The following is an 18,244-nucleotide window of genomic DNA, read 5'->3' as shown; positions in this document are numbered from 1 at the left end:
CTAGGTTGGGGTTGAAGCACTTTACTGCAGGTGGGGAAAGGGGGGCTTTAAATTATTCACTTAAATAAAAATGAGGAGGGGCAGGAGGAGGGGAGCCCCAGCCCCCGTCCCTTAGTCCCTCTGCTGTGCCTCTGGACAGCAGCTACACAGGCATGGGCATCTCGTTGTACTCATCCACACCTTCACACTCGTCAAACACTGGCTCTGCCTCATTAGCATCCAGCTGTGAGGAGAGAGGAAGGACAGAAGGGTTGACCTTTATGGAATCGTGGGAGAGAGGACTGAAGGAGAAAGAAAAGAGGGTCAGGGGTGCTTACACATTTCATTTCTCGCTCAGTGAAGATTCGGGTAAGTACCACCATGCGCAAAGGCACTGTGAGGATGAGGATGAAGGGGAAGGCCAGGGAAGCAGCTGTGGACATGACTGCCCAAAGCAGAGCCAGGCAGAGCAACTGCAAGGCAGTGAACAGGTGCATCCGCATGGTCCGAACCTGGAGGCAGAGATGAGGTGAGCCTAGACATACATCCCAGCTAAGAGGACGAGTGTCCTTCCCCCCGACCCCCCCGGGAGATGAAGTACTACTATTTCCAGAGCTCCCCTGTACAGAGGAGGCAACAAGCTGTTTGAGGAACTAACCTTTTTGACATAGGTAACATCTGGGTGGTGTTTGGGTGGCATGAGTAGCAGGTGCAACCGCTCGTAGAATTGGATCCCATTAAGGGAAGTAACTCCCATGTATAAGAAAATGCCAAAGAGCACAGCCAGGGGGATCTGCCGCAGTAGGTCCCCAATAACCATAGAGAGGCCTGGGAAAGGGAGCAAACAGTCGGTCCCCTCCAGTTGGTAACCCTGGGGACCTCTCATAGAAGGTGAGGCAGAGGATAGGCAGCATACCCACAAGCAGGGCCACCAGCAGCCCTGTCACCCGCTGTTCCTTGACTTCCTGAATCTTGGGTTTGTCCCCAGGTGCCACAGCCTTGCTCATGACAGTGAGTGCATTGGCATGAGTGACAGAGCGGACAGTGGCAGCAGCCAACCAAGGCAGGCCAAAGAGGGCACAGATGCCACCCATGGCTACAATGAGCAGCAGATCGAGGTGGAAGCCAGAGCCCTTCTGCAGCATCCTCTCTTTCTTGGAGATGATCAGCCTGGGAGGAGGGAGGCATTGTGAAACTCAGGCTACTCACAGCATGGGAGAGCATATCATTCCAGCATGGCCCAGCTGGTTTCTGGTGGTTTCTGTCCATCCTACTGGGACTGGACCTCTGTCACAGAACTGAACTTTTGTTTTTTGTACCTTCAGGATTTCTCCTGGCAAGCCCTGCTAGGTTAGCCTGCAATGCCTGTGCCCTGTCCAACCCCAGCTAATACCAGTGACATTTCTGTTACCTGGAAAAGGAGCTACTTAGCCTGGCATTCAGGGCCCAGTGGCAATAGGTCCCATATCCCCGAGTCTGGCTAAGGACCTGCTCCCTTAGCTAGGATGGCTCACGTGGTGATCTGCGTCTCCATGAAGATGAGGATAAACACCAGAACAGCAGGCAGCAGGCTGGCCACCATCATCCACACAGGGAAGGGGGTCTTCTCTCCAAGGGGGTTGATGACCCAGCCCCGCTTGTCTGGGGCTGTCACTGAGAATCCGCTGGGCACACTGAGCTTCTGCGAGGCAGAGGCAGTGTGCTGTTCATGGAGGGTCCTCAGTGGAACACCATAGCCAAAGGGGTGGAGACTGCCCCTTCCTTACCTGGGTGTAGGTGTCCTCAATACTGTAATCCACAAGCACCATGATGAGGATCGCAATGGGCACCCCAAAATCCCCAATTACTCGCCGGATCTAAGAGGGCAAGCACCATGTTCAGAGGCCTTCTTTTTTTTTTTTCCTTCTTTTTCTTTCTTTTTTTTGGTTTTTCGAGACAGGTTTTCTCTGTGTAGCCCTGGCTGTCCTGGAACTCACTCTGTAGACCAGGCTGGCCTTGAACTCAGAAATCCGCCTGCCTCTGCCTCCCAAGTGCTGGGATTAAAGGCGTGTGCCACCACCACCCGGCCGTTCAGAGGCCTTCTATCCCATGCAATTCCTCGATACTTCCAAGCCATCCCCTTCCTGTCTTCAGCTCCTCCAGTCTGCAAACCCACATACCCGGCCAGGGAAGAACCGGCTGTTCTTGAATTTGCGCAGGAAGAAGGCAATGAAGAAAGTGCCAGCCATTAGCACTAGCGACAGTAAGGCTGTGTTGGGCTGGCCCCGGGGCCTCTCTTGCCCAGACAGCCCAGATGTGCTGCTGTTCTCTGGCACCAGTGTGGTTGCTGTCCAAGTCATATTGTTACTGCTGCTGTCTACCTCTGAGTCGTTGGAGACTGAGCAGCCATGGAGGGGGTGCTCCTGGAAGATCTGGAAAAGAGTCACACAGGACCATGGGCTGAGCTGGGGCCATGCTGGGTGTTGGCGGGCTATGGTAGCCTGCCTTCTAGAAACTTGTCTTACCAGGTTAAGAAAATGACTTGGTGCTTGCTTCAGCAGCACATGTACTAAAACTGGATAGAGATCAGAATGGTCCTGTGCAAGGGATGATATGCAACTCTCCGGTGTTCCATATTTTGGGGTTTTTTTTTTTTGTTTGTTTGTTTTGTTTTGTTTTTCAAGACAGGGTTTCTCCATATAGCCCTAGCTGTCCTGGAACTCATTCACTAGACCAGGCTGGCCTTGAACTCAGAAATCCACCTGCCTCCGCCTCCCGAGTGCTGGGATTAAAGACATGTGCCACCACTGCCCTGCAGTGTTCCATATTTTCAAAAACTTGATCCAGTCTATTTTAAGTTAACACTAAATCATTATCTCAAAAAAAAAAAATGTTACTGTCACAACTTCACATGCACAGGGTCTGACCATAGATATACAAGGTGTTGCATGTATGTGTGGAAACTACTTTCACGTCACTTAGTTCATTGGTTTTTGTACCAATATTACTTTTTTCTTTTATTACATTTATTATATTTATGTGAATGTATGTATACATATATGCACATATGTGTGTCTGTATGTATGCAGGGGGGGGCATGCATGTGCCATCCATGGCACCCACTGTAAAGGTTGCAATGACTTTTGGGAATCAGTGCTCCTATTATTAGGTGGGTCCCAAGGATCAAATTCAAGTCATCAGTCTTGGTGGCAAGTAACTTCACCCAGTCAGTTATCTTGCTGGCCCTCTACCAATATTTCATTTTCCCTTTTTGAGACAGCCCTGGCTGGCTGGCATTCACTATGTAGACTAGGCTGGTTTCAAACTCACAGTGATGTACCAGCCTCTGCCCCCTTTGCTGGAGTGCTGGGATCAAAGGTGCATGCCTGCATCCAGCCCAATACTCTGCACAAGTTTCTCGGTTAATTTTATGAGTTCCAAAAAACCCAAATTACATTTTTCTTTTTCTCTTTTTGTTTTTTTCCCCCTTTGGTTTTTTGAGACAGGGTTTCTCTGTATAGCCCTGGCTGTCCTGGAACTCACTCTGTAGACCAGGCTAACCTTGAACTCAGAAATCTACCTGCCTCTGCCTCCCAAGTAATGGGATTAAAGGCGTGTGCCACCACTGCCCAGTCCAAACTACCTTCTTTAAGCTTATTTTACTATTATGGCATTTTGACTCTAGTTTTTATTTTTTTCTGGAGCTAAGAACCCAATGAAGGGCCTTGCCCTTGCTCAGCCAGCACTTTGCCACTGAGGTAAGATCCTAGCCCTATCATGGCATTCTGAGAAGTAACTATCTTCATTGTCACTGGCCGAAGGCTGCTCGCACCATGTCTCAGAGCAGCTTCTTAAATGTCTGTATCCATGGATGACAATGTTTCTCTTCACATACATGCCTGTTCAGAATGTCAGATTTAAAAATGTCAAATATTTTCATAGTCACATGTAGATATCTAGAAAATATTCAGAATCGCTAGAAACCAACTGTTCAGCCTCATGTTGAGCAAGCGTGATGTATATAATAAAGAATTTGAGACAAAGTGAAATCAATGCAAAGGACCTAGTCTGAGACTAGACTGTCTGGTATAAGCAAGCATAAGGCTACCTCAGATAGAGAGGGGGCAGGAGTGGGAGAGAGCCAGAGCCAAGACTGAGCTCTGAAGGCAGAGGAGAGAAGTCATGAGCATAGAGAGCCAGGACTCAGTGAGATGCGTGTGTGTTGGATATCCACATTGTTACTGAGTATACCACCTCTGGGCCCTCATTTTTACATTCTTAGGTTCTAAGTGTATGTTATCCTTGTTATTAAAAATACGTGAATTTGGGGCTAGAGAGATGACTCAGCAGTTAAAAGCACTGACTGCTCTTCAGAGGTCCTGAGTTCAATTTCCAGCACCCACACAGTGGCTCACAATCATCTGTAATGGGATTTGATGCCCTCTTCTGGTGTGTCCGAAAACAGCAACAGTGTACTCAAATATATAAAATAAATAAATCTTTTTTAAAAACCTGTGAGTTTTTGAAAAGGTTGATGTGATGCTCAGTGTCGATGGTGATGAGGCCATGGGAAGGATGGGGTTGGGGTAGGGCCAGCAGGCCAGCTGTAGCACTGTATCTCATCTCTGCCACACTCTCAGTGGCTTCTTGGTTTACCCACCTCCTCCAATCCTCTCTTGACTCCATGTTACTCTGTGTTCATGAACAGACTCCAGGGGATGTCAGACTAGCCTGGCCTATAGTCCAGAAGGAATAACCAAGATGCAAGACATATATAGACATAAAGTGAGAAAAGCAAGCGGGACGGAAGCCAGTAAAATGGCTCAGTGGGTAAAACTGCTTGATGCTAAGCCTGACAACCTGAGGTCCATCAAAAGGTGAGTGAGCCAGCTTCCTTGGGTTGCCCTCTGAACTCCACACACAGATAATAAATAGAATTGCATTAAGGATGAGACAGGATGCCCCAGGTTCCTTTGTACCCCATGCATGCCTACCTTGATCAGCTTATAGAAGGTCTCGTAGATGAAGATGAGCGATATGAGGAAGGCAAAGATTTCCTGGGTGAATCGGGAGACAAACCGGACCAGGAAGCTTCCCTCCAGAGCCACCATGAGCAGGGCCAGGAACACCAGCCAGAAGCCAATCCACACTCGGCCCACCAAGTACTCCAACTGGTTGCTACTGCAGAACTGAACAGGAAAAGTGGGAAGCCCTTAGGGGTGCCAGGAGCCACATCTGGGAAGGACAGTCAAGGAGGACAGAAAGAGCTCTTACGGAGAAGAAGGCTTCCTCAAAGACCAGCAGAGGCCCAGAGAAGCCAATCACCAGCAGTGGCTGAGCACCCAGCAGGCAGAAGACCACCCCCTGGAGTGCTGTGGACATGATTAGCTCTGACACTCCAATCAGGTCCTTTGTCTTCTCCCCTGGAGGGGGAAAGGAGCAAGGTCAGCACCTGGCCAGGCCCGGTGCACATCTGCCACTCCCACTAAAACCTCTCCTTACCCAGTAGCCCCCCAAAGGTGATGGCAGGAGACAGGGCGGCAAAGTAGATGAAAATAACAGCAGCCAGGCACTGGGGGTCTAGCGCATCACGGAAATCACTCAGGTAGTGGGGGTAGCGCCGCCGCACGTCCCGGATCAGCCCCCCGAAGGGCCGGCCTGTCCTCCGAAGGGGATCATCTTCAGCTGCACCTGCCACCTCTACCATCTGCAGGAGTGCTGCAACCCAGGCCTCCATCAGGGCCTGTGGACCCTCCCAGCCACCCCATCAGGCCCTCCTCCATGGGCGCAGACCATACTGACTACAGACAGAGACTCCCAGCCACCCCATCAGGCCCTCCTCCATGGGCGCAGACCATACTGACTACAGACAGAGACTCCCAGCCACCCCATCAGGCCCTCCTCCATGGACGCAGACCATACTGACTACAGACAGAGACTCCCAGCCACCCCATCAGGCCCTCCTCCATGGACGCAGACCATACTGACTACAGACAGAGACAATGTAGTTGGCTTCTGGTCAGGTGCCTACAGGCTGTCCACTGCCCACGAGCTCCCTCCATAAAGTAATGCCACCTGGCCCAGGCCCATTTGGGCGGGCGTACCCTTATCTTGGGCAGACTTGGGCTCTAGCCCACTCCCAGGGGGCAGCAGGCGGCCCTGCTCCTCTCGCTTCTTTAGCATCTGGCGTTGGAAATGGGCGACAGAACGCAGCAGCTCCTCGCCCTGCACTTCGGAAGGCGGTAGCACAACGCTGCAGTCCAGGAAGGCATTGATAGCAGTCAGCAAGTCGTCCCGTTCATCCGCCAGGTAGGCTGCCTCGTGAAATTGCTGCCCAAGCAGACAGGGATCAGGGAGTATACAAGAGGGGAGCAGGGGCTGGGAACTAGGGCTGGACAAGGTTAGTGGCTGGCGCAGGGTTACAGGAAAGGGTTAAGGAGAAACAGCTGACCTTGTCAGACATGAGGGTGGAGATGGATCGGCCAATCTCATGGTAGTCCATGTTGGCACTGCTGGGGCCCAGCAGCAAGAAGAGGAAACGCACAGGCACAGGCACCTCTAGTACTGCATCCAGCTCCACAGCCTCCCGCAGACGCACGAAGGCCATGGTAGGGCGGGAGAGGAACTCCACACAGCCTAGGGACATGGAACCACTATGGGCAACAGCAGGTAGCAGGACCCCTCCATTTTCCAAGTCCAGGATGGCCCAAAAGCCCAGCTTCTAATACCCACTAGCTTCTCCTCACATACCCACGAGGACCACTGTAGCCTCTGCATTCTCAGGGATCTTCTCCAGCAGCTTCAGCTCATGCTTGGACTTGGAGCGCGTAATACCTGCAGGTGGGGCCGGTGGTGGTAGCTCACGCTGGGGGTTGGGGTGGAAGGAACAGGGCAGAATTCAGTTCAAGCAGCACCTCCCACATGCCTTAGCTGCATTTCACATTGGGTTTGCTCAGACCCTCCTGCCAGCCCCTAGGCAGGACCCACTCCCCTTCACCTCTCTATCCACCTCCAGTCGGGTTTCAGGAACACCACCAATGAGAGGCTCAGTGACATGAGGATCACTCTCGGTCCCCTGGGGGTGGTGATGCCCCAGTAGAGAGCCTAGAGAGCCGGCTGAGATGTTTCGGGGGAAGGAGAACTCTTTCTCGTCACTTGGGTGGCTAGTGGACAGAGGACACTGAGCATCAGGAAAGGCCACATTGGGGCTAGGGCCAGGCAGGCGGGATGCAACTGAGCTCTCCTGGCCTGAAGGCCATACCTGTGCTTCAGCAGAAGAGCTCGGAGCACATTGGCTCTATCCTCTGCCTTGATCTGGTCAGAAATAACCATCTGCTCGACCACCTGATGGGCCACTCCAGGCAGGGTTTGCTGGTCGAGGTCTAAGAGCACAGCTCCTGCCATAAGGTGGTAGAGAGAACGTGTCACCCCAGAACCAGTAACAACAGTAGGGGCAGATAGGAAGGAAAGTGAGGACAGGCTGGGCAGCCAGGTAGTATAGGCCAGGGCCTGAACTTGAGTGCCAGCTCTGCTCTAAAGCCTCCACCAATTTATCTTTCTGACCTCTTTGTCCCCATCCTTTCCCCTCCTAGGAATACTACAGGAGGCTGACTGAAACTATCACGGTTTAGTTATCTGATGCCCTATCCAAGGAGCACCCAGCTTAGGTTACCCAGGCACCCACTCTAGCTATGTCCTCTTCGATGTTAGAACGTTATTCCTGTTATTAAGCCACAGTGCTGCCTCCCCATGATGTTCCCAGGGTCCTAGATCTCCCTCATGTTCCAGCTGGCCTGTGGCCCGGTTCACATGGCAACCTGGGATCAACCGAAAGTTCCCAGACTTCCTGCTTCACTTCTGCAAGCCCAGTGGAGGCTTGCTGCTCACTCAAAGGCATATAGAAATGAAACTCCTTTCAAAAGCTACCAGACTGGCAAGGTCAACTTTCCAGAACAAAGAACTAAGGAATAAATCGTCTCAGTGCTTCTCAGCAGCCAAAACAGCCTAAGAGATAAAGCTCTCCCTCAGGCCTTTCACCCAAAGCCCAGAAACCTCACTTGTAGCCTATTCGCTTTCTGTTTGGAAACAATTCCAACAGCAGAGATCTCAGTCCTCAGCTGCTTAGAAACAGCCTTTCAAAGAACAACTGGGAGTGACTGCCTAGCAGGAAGGAGGAAGCAAGTGCACTGGAGTCCCGCACCTGTAGTTTTTTAGTGACGTTTAGACAAGACAGCCGTACAGGTTAGGTCATATTCCCAGCCCCTCTAAGATGTTAACAGAGGCTGGGTGTGGTGGTACATGCCAGTAATTCCAGGACTCGGGAGGTAAAGGCAGAAGGATAAGAAGTTCAAGGTGAGTTATCAGCTACACAGTGAGTTCAAAGTTAGTCTGGGGTATTTGAGACATATCTCTAAAATAAAGTATGCTAACAAGGCATGCCAGGAATTTCAGTCATTTTTCCATAAAAACTTTTACTCTCAAGTCATTTTAGTACCTAAAAAGAAAAGCTTCAGTTATAGAGCTAGAAGCAAAGAGTTCTTGTAGCAGGTAAACTGAAGTGTACCATGGGCCAGTGTCCTGCGGAGCTCCAGGAGGCTGCGGAAAGACAGTGAGGCCACGTGAGGCTTCCCCCAGCGCTCCGTCTCCTCTTCCACATCCTCCTCAAATTTTATCCAGCGGGCTGTCTCCCGCCACTGAGGCTCCTGGTTTTTATCCAACAGCAATTCATTCAGCTCCACAAACACCTTGGGATGAGATGAGAAAGTCTTGCAGGGAACAGTGTGAGAGGATGCTGGGAATCTAGCTCTGGAGCAGCAGCATCAGAAGGGGCGGGTGACCATGGGCCGTGGTGATGGTGCACAGGCATGCACGACTGACTAATTCGATGTGAATTTCCCTTGTGTGTAAAATATCCATGGCAGCTAGAGGACTGAGTCAAGTCTGTGAACAGGGCTCATAGAGCCAAGTGGAGTCACCATGCGAGGAAGCCATGGGCTTCTGGAGACCTACACAGGACTGACAAGACTATCAGCAGCTGAGTGGTGGAATATTTCTGTAGTCCCAGCTCTCAGGATGCCAAGGCACCGAGGGCTGAGGCAGAACTGCCTTGAGTTTGTGGCCAGTCTGGATTCCAAAGTGAATTCCAAGACAGTCTAGACTACAAAATGAGACCCCCTCCATCTCTCTCAGCCTCCCTCCCTGAAAAACTGCAAATAAGAATGCCAGGGGACAGCCACCTCTCTAGGACAATGCCAGGGTAGTGGCAGGAAAGGACTTGCTGAGGGTCGGAACAGGCTGTAGCTGGGCAGTGGTCATCTGGGTGGCATGGGTACAACATGACCTTGGACTGGACACTCAGTACAGGTGCAATTTACTATAGTGCTATTATACTTCAATAAAAACATTTAAAAACAACACACACTATGTCAAAGTTCAGAGCCCTACACTCTAAGATGGGCAGTGTCCCTAAATAACCAAGTAACCTTGGCCAAGGAACAGAGCTGGTTTATGGCTGACACCACCTGGCCTACCACCTTTGCCAGCTGTTGGAAGGGTCAACTGAGCAGGGAGGTTGGGCTTTGAAAATGAAGTGTTAACATGGAAGGAGCCTGAAGGTTCTTCTGTATGTCCTCCTGCAGACCACTCACTGTAGCCGACCAACAGGTGGCCATGGCACACACCTCACTGAAGGCTCAGCTGTGAAACACAGTACCATACATGAGATCATATTGCCCTAGGATACAGTGGGCAGCCATCCCTAATTGAGGCAGCTCTGGGGCACGATGTCTGCTCGGTGGAAGGGGAGGAGATGGAAGACAAGAAGTAGACAGGTGTACCTCATGGGGCTTATGGGGGGCCCGTGGACGTGCCCGAGGTGTGGGGCCAGGCTCTCGACCTTCCCGGGCAGCCTGTGTAGACCCTTTGGCATTCTTCCTCACCAAGTGTCGCCGTACCCCAGGAACATCCTCAAATCGGTGACCTGGGGGAGAGTAGAACCAGGATCAGCTTCTTACTTTTCTTTTTTCTTTTCTTTATTTATTAAATGTAAGTTCACTGTAGCTGTTTTTAGACACACCAGAAGAGGGCATCAGATCTCTTTATGGATGGTTGTGAGCCACCATGTGGTTGCTGGCATTTGGACCTTCGGAAGAGCAGTCAGTGCTCTTAACCGCTGAGCCACTTCTCCAGCCCTACCTTTCTTATCCTGTGTCCCACCAAGGATGAGATTGTTGTAGGTCCCAGCAGCACTCACTTTTCATGAGGTCAAGGTCAGCTGTGGCCAGAGTCTGAGCTTCACTTTCATCAGTAGGGACCCTGGGCAACAGTGCCTGCTCCACCCCTGTCATACTGCCAATTCGTCTTCGCTCCTGAAGGTTGTAACTTCGATGTCCAGGCTGGGCTTTGGTCAAGGGACGCCCTGCAGCGCCTCCATCGTCACCTCCAGCTGTGCCACTGGCCACTGCCACCGTCTCCTCCACCATAGTTCTGCAGACAGAACAGCCATGAGCCCCTAAAGTCAGCTTCCTTCCCAGGCAGAAAACCACATGTACTTTGGCCCGCCTGGCTTCCACTCCTGGAAGGCAGGCATATGGGAAGACTGAGGCTTCTGAAAGCCCACAGCCAATACCTGAAGCCCAGCACCAGCCTTTCATAGCTATACAGCCCCAGCAGTTCCACAAGGCTCACCTGGACAGAACCCTTCCTCACAATGTGGGCAAAAGCCAGCACTGCTGAATGTTTTAGAAGGTGAAATTTAACCTAGTATTTAGCAACATTCATTCGTTCCCTTGCCCCTCTAACCTGGAAATGAGCTTTGAAACTGTAGCAGATAACAACGCTTTGCCCCTCAGAGACACTCCAGCGAATTCTCTGCCAATGCCAGCATCCACTCAGTCCATGCTTGCTGTGCCAGTCTTGCCTGCTTCTTTCCTTCCTCTGTGCCAGGCTTGCCCTGTGGCTCCCACCTGCTCCCCTGCCAGCCTGGCATGCAGTGAGCTTACACACTTGCTCTCTAGAGGGGCACCATGCCCTTTATTCCCATCACACATCACACTGCCTGGCACCCTGATAGTCATAACCTTGAGGTGTCATTCAAAGTCATTTCCTCCTAGAAGCCTTCTCTGGCTAGTGCTCCCAAACTCCTATCTACTACTGGTACGGACTCTGCTGGAGCTGGATTACCGGATGCAGTGGTGTTCCACTACCACTTCATGTGGTGACATTTGCTTTCCAAATGGGTGCACTGGCAACTCCCAGAAACAAGAGGGGGCTCCAGCATGTACTTTGTCCTTGGTCCAGTGCCTAAGCCAGTGCTGGGAAGGGGGCAGCTTAGATTGCTAAGCCACTCTGTAATTCTTTTTTTTTTTTTTTGAGACAGGGTTTCTCTGTATAGCACTGGCTGTCCTGGAACTCACTTTGTAGACCAGGCTGGCCTCAAACTCAGAAATCTGCCTGCCTCTGCCTCCCAAGTGCTGGGATTAAAGGCGTGCGCCATCACCACCCGGCCACTCTGTAATTCTTGTCAAGGCCAGTGAGCTCCATGCTGTCATGTTGTCCCCTCCTCAGCACCCACTCACTCCACAGCCTTGCTGTGAGGTCTTGCTGATAAGAGGCAGGCCTGGGACCTAGCCTGGTTAGCTCAGGCCCCTGCCATACTTCACACCTCCTCCCCACTCTAGTGAGGGGATGTCTACTTGGGACACTCCGAGAATAGTGTACTTACCCTGTCTGTGCCCCTTTGCTGGCCCGGAGAGCTGCCTCCTGGTGGGGCGTCTGTGTAGGGGGAGATGGGCTAGTTCTCTCTGCCTTCCTTTCTGTACCTTCATCCTCTTGGAGAAAGAACTGCAACAGGAACCCATATGGAAAGGTAAGGCCAGGCTAGGACTCTGCAGACAGCTCCCCTCCCCGGGGCACAGGTACCACTTACCTGAACTGCAGAGGGTGTAGTGGCAGGAGATGGTTGTTGTGGGGGAGCTCTGAACCCTTCAGCTTCATTGGCTTCATCCTCATCTTCCTCCCCTTCCTCAATAGTGGGGGTCTCTCCAGTGGGAGAGGTTCCAGGGCGCCTCCGAGGTTTCCGTCCTGGGCCCTGGGGAGTCTTGCGACGGCGGGCATCAGGAGGTAGGTGGGTAGATAGTGGATGATGGATATGGTGGGAGGACTGGCGGTGGTCTGCAAGGAGGAGGGGCTTGACTGAACGAAGGCCCAGCATCCTCTCTCCCACTATTACCCTGCCCATTCGCTGTTGGACAGCCTAACTTGATCCCTCAGCCTCCCTCCTCACATTCAAAGTCTTCCTCTCCATAGCTGCGGCCTGGCTCTTCTCCTCCTCGGGATCCAGCCTCCTGGAGAATCTCTTCGAATCGCTCCACACCTAAGGTACAAAGTTCATCTTCCTCTTGCTCAGGGAACCCAGGTGTTCCGGGGCTCAGGCTCTCTGGCTCTGGCTGTGAGAAGAAAGTGTGGAGAGAAGACATGGGGTTCACTGGGAATTGTACCCAAAATCCCTGACCTGCTCAGAACTTTTGAGATCCAGTAATGCCAGCAACACACAAACTGAGTCATGTACAGCAACCTATCCCTTCAAATGTAGGGACCTAATCCCACATTCTCAATAACTATGGCCTCCAATGCCAGGGATCTAGCTCGCCAGCATTTACCCTCCTTGTGTGTATACTTGGGCCTAATCAACCCAGGGCAGGCCCACACTAGAAGACACCACAGAATTCCCCATCTAGCCCTTCTGCAACCAGGCAGAATGTGAGCTTCCTTGTTACTGTGGCTGGAGGATAACTGCTGAGCCTTAAACTTCTTCGGAAGGCATCTATGCTAACTGCCCCAGAGTAGATCTGAGTCAAATCAACCCCTGCCCACACAGGAATGTATGCTCCTGCTTGCCCGGAAAAGCCCCCATCCCCTCCGTAGCAGCACACAGGCCCATGTCGGCAGGCAGGCAGGCAGGCAAGCAGGCAGGCAGCACTACCCTCTCCTCACAGCCAGCCTGCCAGCCCCGCCCCTCACCCCACCCCCACTACCCCCACCTGAGTCATCCTGCGGGAGTGCAGCAGCTGACAGCACCAGCGAGGCCAGTGCAGGCCAGAACTGCAGGAAAACTCAGCCTGGCTATCCGACCAGCAGCTTGGCCCAGCAGGTCCAGCGGCATTGGTCCAGCCCCCTGCCCACCCCACCCCCAGCAGGTTTCAGCTCCAGGCGCCACCACCAAATATTTGCTCAAGAGCTCCAGGACCTGAAGGGCATCAAGACCTCCAAAGGCCAGGGTATGCCGCCCCTTCCGTGGCAGTGCCAGCTGCTACAGCAAGGAAGAGCTAGGGAGGAGGATCAGTCTTGGGGAGACATGCAGGGGTACAAGTGGGGAACACATAAAAAAAAACCAAACAAACAAACCAGGTAGGGCAGGCACGGACAAGGAACTGGAGAAGGGAGGTGCTGCCTAGCCCATCTCTCCACAGCTTCAGCAGACTATCCCAAGCACTTGCCCCATTTCCACTAGAAGCAGCTGGGCAGGAGGAAGCCACAGTGAGGAAGCAGTTGGGAGCTAGCAAGGCAGCAGCTCCCAAGGAGCTTGTGGGGAGGGGGAATGGGTCATCTCCTCGAACCTGAGGTCTTAGGAGGAAGTCCATGGCGGCAGGGGTGAACCTAGAAGAAGGGGGAGGGCACCAACCGGTGTCCCTTCCCAGTCACGTGCCCAGATGGGCCACAGTGACCAATATAATGCGGCTGATTGTGCCACCGGAGTTAATCATTAGACTTCTTAGGAAAATCAGAAGAGGGACATGTGGGGTAGTGGCCACATTAGGAATGGGGAGGGCGGGCCTGGATAGCACGTGGGCCAGGGGCGGGGCCAGTCATTGCCGGCAAGCTCTAACTAGCGCCTTGGGGTGTGTGTGTGTGTGTGTGTGTGTGTGTGTGTGTGTGTGTGTGTGTGTGTGTGTGTGTGTGTGTGTGTGTATGTGTGTGTGTGTGTGTGTATGTGTGTGTGTGTGTATGTGTGTGTATATGTATGTGTATGTGTGTGTATATGTGTATGTGTATGTGTGTGGTATGTGTGTGTATGTATGTGTATGTGTGTGGTATGTGTGTGTATGTATGTGTATGTGTGTGGTATGTGTGTGTATGTGTATGTGTGTATGTATGTGTATGTGTGTGTAGACCTCCTTGAAGGCCTATGCTGTTAAGATCCAATCAAAGTTAACAGGGTTTAAAAGCCAGGGTCCTCAAACTCCTCCAACTGCAACTAAACTGTCCTCAACTCTTCAAACAAATGTAGGACACCTGTCCCTCCCGTTCCCCAGTTGACATCCTCACACACTCGGCAAAGTCTGGATGTGGATGGGTGTGCTTCTCAATCCAACAGAGCCTCTTCTTTTGTAGTTTCTGTGTGCACGCATGTGCACGCATGCACACAGATACACACACACATACACACACGTGCGCGCGCGCACACACACACATCCCACTAGAGCCTGGGCCAGCTCACCTGCAGGCAGTGCTTACCGTGTGCAAAGAATCTGCGCCCGAGGCGGGGCGCCTGGGGGCGCTGCTCATGGCCAAATCTTAGCCCTTCTCGCTGTCGCTTCGGCTTTGAGGGCAACAAGGAGGAGGCATAACCTGAGTGGGGGAAAGGGTTAGTCACCATTGGTGAGGAATAGGCCAGCCCCCAGCCCGGGTCGAGGAAGGAAAGAGCCTCAGGTGTGTGCCGCTCTGGAGTCTCCAACTGTACAAGATCCTCCTAGACTATGAAGGGCCCCACAGTGGCCCCTTAGAGGAAGCAAGAACAAAGAGCAAAGTATGTATGGGAAGAGAAGACCAGAGTTGGACTGTGGAAAAGTGGCTGGCACAAAGACAGCTGAGAGAACAGAGAGAAAGGAAAGAGGCACAAAAGGAGGCAGGAAGGAGTCAAGGCCTAGCCCTGGAAAGAAAGTAGGAGAGATGAGGGAGGGAATGATAAGAGACAGAAAGACTGGGAGTGAAGAGCCAGACAGGAACAGGAACCAAGGCCCCTGGAGGTGAGCCTGAGACCAGAAAGGGTTGTGGTAGGGAATGAGACACCCCACAGAGCAAGAGGGGTGTGGAGGCCAGGGAGGCTGGCTTCCCAAACAGAAAGGAGAGGGACTAGAAAGAACTTTGGAGAGAACCCAAAAGGGAAAGCAAGGGGGTCTTCAAGGGCAGAAGGGGGTGCCCCTGCAAGGCTGGGCCAGCAGCACTACCATCCTAGACATAAGACAGAAACAGGCTCCCCAGTCAGAACAGGAACCCAGCTCCACTCACTCAGTAGGAAGAAAGGAGGAGCTGGACAGCGGGCTTATAATGGGGGAGGGGCACGTGACATCGTCAGGGGGTGGGCACAGAAACCCTGAGGGGGCAGTCTCTCTATCCCTTCCCTCCCTAGCCCTGGGCCAGGAAAATCTGAGTGGCAGGGCAGCCCTCCTGACCATGACTGTAGGTTGCGAGCTGTGATGGGGGTAGAGGGAACCCCACCAGTGCAAACTGGGGTGCCCATGCACAGCGAGGGCACCACCCAATGCTCTCTAAAGGGAACAACACTAAGCTGCTTAAGTGCTGCTGGAGTTATGAGATTGCCTGATTTATGGCCACCTCAATGAGAATGGGCTAGTATAGGGTCAAATAATAGAGGTCTGGGGGGATCAGCCCAGGGTGGGGAGTCTGGGCCACACATTCCTGGCAAGAACTCCAACTCAGCTGACTGCTCTTTCCACCTCCCCCCTAAGCAGGCCTTCAGCCAGGGCCCTTCGTTGTGGGGGAGAGGAATCAGGGAGGGGACCTGGTCTAGGAGGGGTATAGGGAATCTGTGTTCACAACCTGCAGGTGCTCACTCCCACCTCCAGGTTTTGCCCTCAGTGTGTTCCACCACCAAGCTCTCCTCCCTCTACCCATGCCCCCCTCCCTGCTGTCGTAGAATACAAAGCAGCCTCTGTCCAGGGCATCGGTACCGATAATCCTAGTGGGGGCACATTCCCTGGACCAGCCCCGACGGGCCCGAAGGATTAGCTTCTCTCCCCCAGCCCAAGGGATTAGGAGTCCGGACCCCCACTTGGGCATTAACCATTCCCCAAGTGAATTCGTACATTCCACAGCTCTTGGCTGTGTGTGGGGCTGGTGGGGGCGGAAAGAGTTTGATAAAATGGACCCAGATTTGAGGCAGCGCTCCCTCCACACCCAAGCAAGGAGCTCCCTACAGAAAAGGCGGCCCCCTAGGACTCAAACTTCAGGCTCGTCCCTCCCACCTTCACGCAGCTGCTCCCCCTTCTGTCTGACCTCTTGTCCTGACCTGACCCGCCAACCCTTTTCACGGCTCCACCTCTCAATTCCGAGATCCGGGGGATTGCGGTCCCAGGCAACCCCCAAACTGGCGAGTTTCTGGGGCAGAGGTTCGTCTGGAACCCGCCCGGGAGTGGTAGAGCGAGCTGAAGGCAGCAGCTCCCTGAGACTACCCCCTCCTGGTGACAGGGGGCGCGGCACCTTGCCTTTAGGTAACTTAAGAGGCGGACCCCAGAATCTCGCTTCTGACCCGTACTTGCCTCCCCATCCTTCTCCCTAAAACCTCGCTCCCTGCGCCCCAGTCCCCGCCCTTTCCTCCACTTCCACTCCCTCGGCGCCCGAGTCTCCAGTGCCCCCCCTCCTCCGCGGCCCTCACCCTCCCTCTCCGCCACCTAACTGCTTACCCGCTAGCTCTAGATTTCGTGTCCCGGGGGTCTCCGGGTCTCCCCCGATCCTCCGGAACCCTCGCGCGCTCCCGACGATTTCCCGGTGCCCACCCCGGGGCGCGCCCCCGCCGCTCCCAACTTCTCCCAACTCAACTTTCCCCCGCGCCGCGGGCAGGCCAGCCTCCAGCGTGCGCGCCCCCCGCAGCGCGCCGTGCGCGCCCCCGGCGCGGCTAGCTGAGAGGCGGAAAGCAGCCGCCGAGCCTCCGCGGCGGGGGCGCGCTCCCAGGCACGGCCCGACACAGCGGGCGGCACCAGGGCTGTTACCCCCCACCCGCGGCGAGGCTCCGGGGACGCCTTCTCTTGGCTTTAGTGAGCCACCTCTGTCTCTACGTTGGGGATCGAGGCCAGGAAATTGAGGCGCAGGGAGCTGAATCACAGATTTTTTGACGCTAAGGTTCTGCAGGGCCTCCGCCCCAAATAACACTACTGGCTCTAAGAAAGCCCCGGTGTCTGCCTGCGAGAACGGGTGGCAGGCGAATGTGAGGGGTAATGACGCTGGAGTTGGGTGGCCGTGACCCTGAACTAAAGGAAAACAAGACAACTTGTTGAAGACTCCTCACTTTCGCTAGAACTACCTCCGTGCCGAATGGAACCTTATTCACAGCCGATACCTCTATTTTAAAGACCCTTCGTGTCACCTTGTTTTCTCAACTAAATTATCAATGATTTCAGATGAAGACGCACTTTATGCGTCTTCAGTCTGCCACGTGGGCAAATTTCAATGTTGTTTATGCAAAAGCACTCATATTTAAGTGAGTTAATTTAACAAACGGTTAGCGCCTACTCTGGTTCTGGCGCTGAGGAATGCTGTTTGGGGCCATTTTCGCCCGGTTCACAGCCCTCAAGAATGCAATCATGAGACAATTAGAGAGTAGTGCACGAAAATCTATAATCAGCTCCTTTATAGGGTGAGGTAAAGGCTGCTTGCTGCAAGTGTAGCATCTGTCTGTGGTCTTGTCTGTTGAGGGAAGTAACTGACCTGCCAGTCTTCGTGGGCCACACCCTGGTTGACTCCAGTGGGCCTGCTCTGAAGACTGGGATCTGGGGGACACCCAGGCTCCAGTCAGCTGGCCTCGGCATGTCAAAGTGGAGCCGCTGGAGTCCGGTGGGTTTCGAGACGATAAAATGGGCCCAGCAGAAAGAGGGGACTCTGGCGTGTGTCCTTCCACTCAAATCCAGACTCTAACGGGGCACACCTGTCTCGCTGCCCAGCCCTGTGGTCAGCTGGTCCCTGTGAGGTCATCAGCAGTAAGACATCGCTCAGAATCATTCCCCAATCAGTCCTGGGGTCACCAGGTGGCCTAGGGAGAGGTGAAAACTAATGCTGAAGCTGTCAGGAGGTCGCTGGTGACTCAAAACACCCAACCAGGTCAGAGCTGGGCCGACAGCGTTCGGGATCTAGGCCGTCAAACGCAAACTTCAAGCGGAGAGCACCCCACCCCCACCCTCACTGTATTCTGGAACGCATAGTCCCGGAGCGGCCCTTTTCTGGAAGGCTGTGAGCACAGAAAAGGAATAATAACAAGAGCGGGGCACACTGG

The 18,244-nt window shown here is 53.3% G+C and overlaps 1 protein-coding gene across 5 annotated transcripts; it reads right to left on the bottom strand.

Moving 5' to 3' along the window:
- Window positions 1-5: 5 nt before the first annotated feature.
- Window positions 6-18,244, bottom strand: Slc4a2 (solute carrier family 4 member 2). 5 transcript variants are annotated; one of them, XM_031380149.1, is made up of 23 exons: window positions 17,900-18,244; window positions 14,473-14,586; window positions 12,242-12,404; window positions 11,885-12,129; window positions 11,681-11,799; window positions 10,211-10,443; window positions 9,795-9,937; window positions 8,522-8,702; window positions 7,220-7,355; window positions 6,956-7,121; window positions 6,709-6,823; window positions 6,410-6,594; window positions 6,063-6,288; window positions 5,461-5,676; window positions 5,233-5,381; window positions 4,953-5,147; window positions 2,139-2,390; window positions 1,746-1,835; window positions 1,494-1,660; window positions 896-1,149; window positions 638-807; window positions 318-491; window positions 6-223 (listed from the first exon to the last, which is right to left on the bottom strand). In XM_031380149.1, exons 2-23 carry the CDS (start codon window positions 14,521-14,523, stop codon window positions 143-145), a joined length of 3,711 nt encoding a protein of 1,236 aa, XP_031236009.1. In that variant the 5' UTR covers window positions 14,524-14,586; window positions 17,900-18,244; the 3' UTR covers window positions 6-142. The 5 variants fall into 5 exon arrangements, with proteins under 5 accessions (XP_031236009.1, XP_031236008.1, XP_031236007.1 ...); XM_031380148.1 differs by having other exon boundaries at window positions 17,683-18,243; XM_031380147.1 differs by lacking the exon at window positions 17,900-18,244 and adding an exon at window positions 16,662-16,863.

Source organism: Mastomys coucha, unplaced genomic scaffold, assembly GCF_008632895.1.
Source record: "Mastomys coucha isolate ucsf_1 unplaced genomic scaffold, UCSF_Mcou_1 pScaffold19, whole genome shotgun sequence".
Classification (NCBI taxonomy): Eukaryota; Metazoa; Chordata; class Mammalia; order Rodentia; family Muridae; genus Mastomys; species Mastomys coucha.
This window is presented reverse-complemented; position numbering and strand designations above follow the sequence as displayed.